General features: G+C 35.6%; 1 protein-coding gene across 1 annotated transcript; it reads right to left on the bottom strand.

Moving 5' to 3' along the window:
- Positions 1–8,397: 8,397 nt before the first annotated feature.
- Positions 8,398–9,667, bottom strand: LOC148618409 (beta-1,3-galactosyltransferase 5-like). The gene has a single exon (XM_088576882.1). It carries the CDS (start codon positions 9,662–9,664, stop codon positions 8,456–8,458), a length of 1,209 nt encoding a protein of 402 aa, XP_088433008.1. The 5' UTR covers positions 9,665–9,667; the 3' UTR covers positions 8,398–8,455.
- Positions 9,668–10,246: the final 579 nt, after the last annotated feature.

The following is a 10,246-nucleotide window of genomic DNA, read 5'->3' as shown; positions in this document are numbered from 1 at the left end:
CGGTAATCTCGTAATAAAATTTGATTGTCTTAATTAACTTTGAACAAACATCAAGCAAAACCGAAAGTATCATAATAAACTTGAATTAATAACTATTGTTCCGTTGCGAATTCTTTTTAAAAAGTGAATACCAAATTTCCTGCATATATACAATACAATATTTATTCGTTCAAACACATTTACATTAAATGGTTATGACACAATATCATACATGCGTGTTATTAAACATAAAAGAGAAGCAATGAATAACTATGAAGAACTATATGACCTAGAGCAGCGGTGACTGGTGTGGTGATATTCAAATACAAAGCTTTACATTTGTTTGTGTATTCAATTAAAGCCCGAGTTGATATTAGAAATTAAAGATACATTTTTTCAGTAATTAAATGGAAATTCTTGTTGATTTTTTTTCATTTTTATGATGAGATCTTACCTAAATTTTTCTTTATATGAAGTCTGAGTTCATAATTAATTTATAAATTAAAGAGGTTATCGATACTGTTAAAACAGGGAGAGATCTTATCTCCAATAACATTTCACGGTCACAATATACCCGCGCTTCCGAAGAAAATTCGTCCTTGCATTGTGTATATATCCAACGGATCTATCTTGCCAACAATTAAAGCTGGAAAACGTCGATACCATGGTCCCTATTTCAAATCCAAACTCCTCCAACTGGCAGTGCAGAGGTAAAGCATTTAGAAATGAATCTCTACCACAAAGATTACCCACTAGCACATACAACTCAAATCCTTGTAGAAATCAACAGTTCCAGTCCCATACAATTTATATTTCTTGAACAGATCCATAATTGTAAGCGAAAAATAACTAAACCCTTCATACAAACAAGTATCATGCTGTAAGTTTCAGTAACTAAGCCTAATAAAATATGTTTATATATTCAGTGCGACTGTATTCATAATTTCACTTGACTTTTTGACCAAATAACAATTAGCCAGACTATAAAACGCGGTCAGTAGCTACGTTGTATATGACTATTCTCACAACAGTTGTAACAACCAGAACCAGTATTGCATCATTCAGGTGTAATGGTGTGGCTTGCTGTATCCTTAATCGCATGTCGAAATCGGGCAAGGCGTCAACGAAATCGTCTGTTACCAATGTCTCTATGGTACCAATGGACATGCCAAGATACCTAATACTCTCTACTAATTCTGGTATTGTTGCGGACGATTTCAATTTTCTATCCCCAATAGTTGCACGATACAGCTCTGTCTGGTTGACTGTAGAGAATCTATTTTCAAGTGCAGAAGCCAACTTGTCATAATCGTGTTTATCTTTGTTCTGAAGGTTACTTAACAAGCATTGCGCCGCTCCTCTTAATGTTGCTGCCAGATACAACCCTTTCTACTTGGGAAGGCAGCTATTGATTTCAAGGATTCAAAGTGAGATTTGAAATCAATCAAAGGATTATTACCATCGTATGTCGCTGGTTTCATATACATTCCTTTTCCGAATAGTCCATCAGGCTCAGCAGAAGCTTTGTTTATCCTCATTGGTTCGGGATGACTGGCTTTTGGCTGTACTATGATAACGTCTGCCTTAGGTGCTTATATACGTTTTTAATCTCTGCATCTACAGCTTGTTCTGCATCTTTTTTTAGCTACATCTTGAATTTGACAACAGTGGTCATCCCGGCATTAAGATTTATGATAAAAAAGGCGACTTTAATTTCAATATTATAAATTTCCCTTACCCGTGCAGCAATATACCTTCATCTCCTGCAAATGGTGTTTATATTTCACAGTTGATTCGCTACGCTAGAAAAAGTGCTAACTACTCTGATTTCCTAGAATATATCTGCGTAACAGATCCCTGAATCAGGGGTATGAGGAAATGCGTCTCAAAAGATCTCTTTACCAATTCTTTTTTGGATATCAGTCCTTGGTTGAAGAACACTCAGTTTCTTCTAAAATAATGAGTAATGATTGTTTTTTGTAAATTGTTCTTTGTGTTCATGTGACCGCTGAATTACCGATTATGGCGCAACAGCATGTAAATGCTATTTAATCACCATTGATATATTCACGCCGCAATGGAAGAGGGAGGATCAGCGCGCTGTAAAACGTTGATTTAACCCGCCATTTCGTTTGAAATGCCTATATTAAGTCCGGTAGTCTAATATATATTTCGCTAGATATATTTAGGATTTGACTTGTTTATGGATCGGATTAGTGTTCGGTAATTTTATTATTACCCTTACTTTCATTACGTCTGCAATGGTTGGTTTTTGCTGCTCAGAATTTCTGTGACATTTTTTACAGTCGACAAACTGTTAAACGATCTCTCTTCTCTCTGTTTTCTATCTGGATTAACAGGCGTCGAGTGTATAGACGCTCCACTTAGGAAATTAACAATTTCAATGCGCTGATCTCATTTACTGTTGGGCGAAGCTCGTTCATATCGGACACTATGTCAAATCTTCGTCCATTTCATTACCTTATCTCACAGCTGCCACAAAATTGTGTATCGTTTTTCCTCGGGTCCGCAACAGGTCAATTCATGGATAGGGTATGACTTTATAAGTAATGTATGAATAGCTATCCACACCTTATTGTGATCTTAACGTCTAATGCACCCCTAGTCATGCACCTTAACAATGCGTCTCTAGGTGCCGTGCACCCTTACAATGCGACCCTATGTGCCGTGCGGTGATATCCAGATATAACAGTGCGTCCTGTAACTCATATCTTCGTATGCCGAATCTGACAACCAACTGACTACAACTGAACTCCTTCTCTAAAACTAAGGGAGTTTTTAACGTCCTTGACTACTCTTACAAGTCTCGCACGGACGGTCACCTTTTCCAAATAATGATGACTGGGGGGTTTTTACGGTCCTTACTATCCTTACGGATCTTGTACGACCGCACCATACGGAGATTCTGTTAGTAGTTGGATGTAGCGGAGCCCAGCCGTCGGTATACCCGACCGAAGAACTCAGTAAGAGTATGTCCTACTAGCGGCTGGGCTGCTCTGTTGACGCTATAGCTTACTCCCAGACCCCACGTGGGTCCGAGAGCGTTTCCCCACTCTAACTGTCTGGGAGTATGTCAACGTGAAGAGTGTGTGACCTTTTCCAAACGGATAACCATTGCTTTTATACCCCTTTGGAAGAGTCCATCTAATTATTTGGGCGAAAAAGTCATAACCATATGACTTTTCATTCAACCTAATTTACTATGCCAAAGTAAACTCACCACTTTGTATATTCTATATTCAGTTTCTGTTTTTTAGCAATCGCATTCTTTCCGTGTGTGTCTTATACATAAAAATCACCATAGTAATGTGTAAACAAATCAAAACCGAAAGAATCATAATAAACTTGAATAAATAATTATTGTGTGGTTGCGAATTCTCTTTAAAAAGTGAATGCTTAATGTTCTGTATATATATGAAGTCTGCGTTCATAGTTAATCTATAAATTAAGGAGTTTATTACGCCTACTTTGATACCTTTAAGAGATACATAGTGACGGGAAAAGAAACTACAATCAAATGATACATAATAAAATTTCGTATCAATAGCATAGACTTCTAGTGACGGATCGAATGTACATCAGATGTTGAAATTTTTGTGTACAATACAAAGGAACTAAAATTCAGTATAAGTTGGAACATCAATGTAGAGCTGAATCAAGTATCGGATCACGGCTGGTGTAGATCTGAATCAAGTATCGGATCACGACTGGTGTAGAGCTGAATCAAGTATCGGACGACGACTGGTGTCAGAATGTTATATAACAAGCTAATAAACGTGTCCATTACGTAAGTGAGAGAGTCACATAGGACAAGAAAATGTTCTAGGTTTTCAATTCCGTCATCGCAAAGAGGACAAGTTGGCTTTTCCTGTCCATTTGAAAATTTTGATCGGTGGTATTGCAAGATGTTAAAATCCATAAGTATTGTGCTTTTTAACAAGTTTTTCGGATACCCATATGCTCTGTTCCTGCGGTGAGTAGCACCAATGTTACAGTTATCCATCTTAAGGAATCTTAAGGATGGCTTGGATTTAGCATTGGTTAACATCGTATCAAACCAAAAAGAATCAACAGCTTCTTTCATTTTTATTTTTCAGTGGGTTTTTGGTTCTGTCCGATACACACGAGAGGGCGTATTTTTTCAGGAGTTTTTTTGGCTGATGAGTTTTATAGCCTCTTGAGCCCTATATTTTCTTATGCAGATATTTGTTATCGACGGGCTATTTTCCCAATGATTGATATAAGGGTTGTCGTAAAAGCAAGTATGCTTCAACGTTTGAAGTTCTTGTTGGCTGATTTTGAATTTGTTTAAGACAATTGTTACCGAAAATATCCAGATTATTAATGTCTTTTGCAGAAAGAAAAACAATTTCAAGACCAAATTGCAAGCGCGGTGTCACATAAGTCGACCATAATTTACAGATGATCTCCGAATAAAGTCCATTCAGTCCATATAGCACTGAACCCATGATAGAAAAAGAAACAGATATTGTGAAACGCAAAAATGCACCAATGTATATTCAAAAGACAAAATAATAGATACTTTAATAGATCACCAATAAGTCTTCAACAAAAGTAAACACGCCTTTAAGTAAGCTCTGAACACCAGGTAAACACAAGTAATATAACGAGAATGGAAATGGTGAATATGTAAAAGAGACAACAACAACCCCACCAGGATGAAAAAGCCACAATTGGGTCTCAAAGGAACGACAAGGAAACCCTCACACCACAGGGCAGCTGGCCGCAAAACTACATTATACACAATCACAGTGAAAAGGTTGCCCCTATATACTCCAACAACACAGTAGTAAACTGAAAACGAAACAATACATACAGAGGCAAGAAATTCCTGACTTCGGACAGGCGCAAAAAATGCGGGGGATTAAAGTACTTTGGCGTGATAACAACCCTCCCCTCTTAAATCTTGCCACTGTGGAATTATTATTAAAAATATTACACGATTTAACACATCTGAAATCAGTTCAAAAAGGTCTAAGTCTGTACCAGAATACAATACGCTGTAACAGAACGATGACACTTCTTCAGAATAAAATAAACTTTAAATTTAAATAACAGTAAGAAGACACATTTATGACTAACATCTCCTGACCATGAACAGGCACAAGACCCCTTTAATATAAAGTAAACAATGAACTGAAATAACATAAAAACACACCATATAATTTACTCAATAATAATATAATTCTCTCCCTGCCTGAAATACATCAACATACACCAATGCGATATCCACTTAAAGAACACACGCAGTTACTGGAAGCTTTCTCAGAACATATTAAAGAATGACAATGCCATCAAAACCCGCTCACTCACCTAATACTGTAAGTGATTGTTGTTATATTATTGCCGCTGTGGTATCTATCCACGTCTCATGAAGCAGTATTTTCGGCCTCCTGGTTTGTAGGGCCAGCAGTTGTTAATTTTCTTATGAGCGTGTCCAGCCATCTCTGCCGTTGTTGTCCTTGCTTTCTTTTGCCACCGACAGATGTAGGGTCCCACTCATACATTCGCATGCGCTTTGGGAATATTTCATCACCCACTCTCTTCATGTGACCAAACCATCTTAGCCGATTAGTATCCTTTACGAATATATCTGTTCAGAGCAATTGATAAATCCATCGGAATTTGGCCTAAAAAAGTGCTTTATAGACCATTTTCCCGTAAAAAAAACTGAGTGAGCAACACCACTTTTAATTAAGAACCTGCAAGTGCAATTGTATATTTTTGTACCAAAAGCTTTGTCACGGTGAACAAAATTAGTAAATGTTTTTAGAACTTTTTGATATCGATATCCCTGGTGCTAAGGAGTAATCAGGGGAGCCAAGAATCTATCAGAAATCAAAAGAATGTAACCCAGGGACAAAGACCAGATATGGAAAACAGACATACACAACAAAGAACATAAAATAAACAAAATAAGACGTACAAAGCAGCAACAGAAGTAAATGAGTAACTCGGACGCCACTAAAAACTGGGAGCATGGACCAGGTGCACCGGTAGGGTAAGCATCCTCTGCTTTTCCGAAACCAGGCTGCTCATTAAAAGTAAAGTCCGGGGTAGACGAAAGAGGAAAGAAAAACTATGACACGATGAACAAACCGGTTCTCATGATGCAGATGGATACACCATAACGATCCACGAGTGCATGATGACGACCATAAAACTTCTGTATTGATGACTTCAGTTTTGTAGCAACATAACCCCATTCCAGAAGCATGATTGTAAGAAGTCTAGTGTGGTACAAAAAGTCTGCGTAGTTACGACAAGCTTATTGTTTAATAATAATACGTCATCTAAATAGCGGAAACTGTGATAAAAGGATCTGACTAAACGATGTTTCTTTCTTTGGATTAAATCAGCTATAAAGTCAGCCTCATAAGAATGAAGGACTAGGTCAGCAAGTAGAGAAACACAATCAGTTCCCGTTGGAATGCCGACCGTTTGTTGAAAATGAAGACAATACGAGACAAATATGTTGTCGAGAAAAAATTCCAACATTTTGAAAACATCTTCGGTATATTTGGAAGATGATTTGGAATTGTTTTTTTTTTTTTAAAAAGTATGAAGAATTTCTACCAAGTACTACACATCTATATCTAGCTGTACCGTCTTTTCTTTGGAGTAACAACAATGAATAATGTTTTTGAGTCGGGATTTTAACTGTGTATGTGGAATAGAAGTATTAAGAGTTGAAAAATCATAGGTTTTAATGCTATTGTATTCTGACAATAATCTTGAATGGAGGGTTCCAGATGATCTTTCGAATTTTTCAGGATCTTCATTAAATTAATACAACTACGGGAGTGACAAGTGTCGTGGTAGGACCGGATACCATCTTTTACATCTGTGAGTATAGAACTTAAAAGTTTTGAAAGCGGTGGTAAAGCTTTTCTCTGAATCTGTTGTATTCATTAAAATCTGACACTTTATTACAAACACGAGCAATATTGACCTATTGTGAAATATAAATTCTGTAGCAGGTCACCATCTAGGAATGGAAAATCAACAACAGGATAATAAAAATCATCTCTTTTGTTACATTTAGAAAAGAAGTACGAGTACTGTTATTGTTAGACTTGGTCAACTTAAGTTCTTTTGGGTAGATATCTTGAACATAATCTAAAAGTATTATTAAATTTACGCAATAGATCATAGCCGGTATACCGGTTGTTTGTGCTTATCTAAATGTATTTTACAGTGATTCCACATCGGTTATACCACGACACTTGTCACTCCCGTAATTTAATGAAGATCCTGAAAAACTCGAAAGATCTTCTGGAAACCCTTGATTAATCTTTAAATAGTTTTGCCATAAACAGTGATTCTTAACAGTACAGAAACAGATCGGCTATTAGAGGAGCACAATTAGTCCCCATTGGAATACCCACAATCTGTCACTATAGAGTATTATCAAATCAAATATGAATATTGTCAATCACAAAATTTATAGTATTGATCGTATCAATTAATGTATTTATCTTGTCTTAAGTCATCCAGAAATGCATTGTAGTCATTTCAGGAATTAGTTCATGTGACAGTAACATAGTATAAAGTGGCTGATTGATGTGCAAATATTCCATCTGATTGATCAATCCCAGTCCGACCTTGTGGAATAGGATATTGTATCATTATATATATGGACTAAAATTCTACCATTTGAAGTATCCACATGCATGCGATCAGATTTTAGTATTTCGTTTTTATAGAGTCATGTTTTTGTAAACAAATCAGTTCGTGTGTGTGTGTGTGTGTGTGCGCGCGCGCGTGTTGTTTTCTTTTTTTGAATGTAAATTTCCATGTTATTGATGAAAAAAGAAAATCAATCAATAATTCATGACTTATACTTTTATACGTTTATCTGCACATATTGTATCCGACTTTATATAAATATTACTTACTTGTATTTATTGACCTGTTTCTAAATCATATAGACCAATATTTGATTATGTGAGTTTTTTTTTTCAATCTTGTTTGTGCTTATCTAAATGTATTTTTCAATGATTCCAGACTTTACACATTGTTTTAGAGTGTGCCGAAGACAAAAGGACTTAATAGACCGCACTTAACGCTTTATAGATACATTCTTTTAGCAGGATTGTAGTGCTTAAATTCAAGTGAGAAGTCCCTTATTAGCTTACAAGAGAGGACCGAAAGGTTATTTAATATAACTACTGACGTTTGTAATTTAGGGTATCATTCCATTGTTTATAGAATGGATTAACGGCACCACAAACATTTTGCTTAAAGATTTGAATCTAAGATTATGAAAAACATTTTCTGAATTTCTATTATCTGATTTAAATAACCATGAAAATGTTTTCGGAAAGATGTAAATCTGATGTACATGAACATTTTGTATATAGCATTCATCTGAAGCAGCATCATTTATTTGTTTAATCAAAATTTCAGTGGCACTAAAATATTACTAATAGTATCAGATCATTTCGATATTTGCAACAAACTTTTCCCAGCTATCAACAAAAATAGCACAGAACTCATCATATTTCATACCCTGCCAAATTACATTCCATCCATCCCGGTGACGGTGTGGATCAACACAATCGTCATTTTGGATCGAATAAAACATTGCACATGGTATGTTGACATCATTGTCTTCAAAGTACCAAATCAACTTATCAGACTCAACCATTTCTATACCGGCTATCCATTTTATAAAGCCTAAATACACATCATCGAGTCGCAAAAATGGAACAATTTTGGAAAAATCATAAATAATTTCCGCTAGGTTTCTTGTCGTAATATACGCGTGTCCTATACAATATGGCGGAAATGAAGAATAAGGGTATTCTTCCATTGTCAGTGACCACTTGTTTAAGGATTCACGGTTAGGCGACAGATTATCCAGAAATTCACGATATTTACATATAAATATATCAATTTTCTTTCCACCTCTGTTTCTATACAAAAGGTAATCAACTATCAATCGTGTATTCATCAGTACATCGTCGTCAAGTTTTATCACAAATTCCACATTTGTACAATGCTTAGTCAGCCAAAAATACGCAAAGATATGTTTATACAATAAGTTTGTGTATGTATCAAGAAAGTTTCCTTGAATGATATCATTGTATTTGCGACTTTCTGTCAGAAGTTTTGAATTCACTTTCGCGTTAATTGTCTCGCCAAGGACGAAAACAAAATCTAAATTGACCTTTTTGTACTGTTTTACCGATCCGTACGTGGATCGTATAAGCTGTCTCCTTTTAAATGCATGTGCAGCACTGTGAATAAAAACGATTATGAAATTCTTTTGCTTTGCACATTTGTCGCTGTTCAGTAAGACTTTATACTTGTGAAGGTTTATCAGGGTATCTTGTTGGCGTCTCATCCAAAGAAGGTAAAACGCTTCAAAATCTAAGAAAATTTCCTTGTTTTTGTAAGAAAATGGGTTGTCCTTCATTTTATTTCCTAAGACGTCTAGTAGTATTGTCGGCGTATTCTGATGATCTTTAGGACAAGTTCGTGAATGTCCATCTAACTTATCAGTGCTATATTGATTAGAACTGATCATAGCAAACTCAAAATATGGAAAAAGAATAATTAAGCATATCAATGCAATATGTCCAAACATTATGTTTTTGATATCTTCCAGTACGAACCCTAGAAGTTCTGGTACATGCATATCCTACTGTTACCAGTGTAATTCTAAATTTAATCTGTACACCTCTTTAACGCAAGTAACATCTGTATTACTTTTGCATGTCACATGCTTCAAATTTCATTTTGAATCGATTTTTAAAAGTTTAAGTAATTTTGTGATAGTGTGCAAATGATTTTTTATAGATAAAAATGAACATCTCTGGCCCAAATAGCAAAGTAAAAATGAGGGGGTACTAATGGAACGACCCCCAAAAACCCAATGGTATTTCTCCAAAATTTCAACAAAACGACATTTATTTAATCTGACACGCTTTTATTGTTCCACAAATAAATAATATTAGTTGGATACAGACAATTTTCTTTCATGACGATGAAAGATACGACTATATACCACTTAACACATTCTATTTAATGGTGTATATATAGATGTATAGATTGACAGAAATCACAAAGTTTAGACAAGTCTCATGTCATGTTCCCTGATTTTACTGCATAACTATTATTTTTCAACCGATACAAGGAACTCATTTTCAAATACAGATGTACTTGCAAAAGGATTCATACGCGCGGGTATCTCTCACCCTTTGTTTTAAGGTAATATTCC

This window comes from Perna viridis, chromosome 4 (assembly GCF_037379345.1).
Source record: "Perna viridis isolate PV_CMFRI_1.1 ecotype Kerala chromosome 4, ASM3737934v1, whole genome shotgun sequence".
Lineage (NCBI taxonomy): Eukaryota > Metazoa > Mollusca > Bivalvia > Mytilida > Mytilidae > Perna > Perna viridis.
This window is presented reverse-complemented; position numbering and strand designations above follow the sequence as displayed.

What these genes read in the sequence shown, in the direction of transcription:
- LOC148618409 (XM_088576882.1), bottom strand. Translation starts at nt 9,664, where the DNA reads ATGCATGTACCAGAACTTCTAGGGTTCGTACTGGAAGATATCAAAAAC.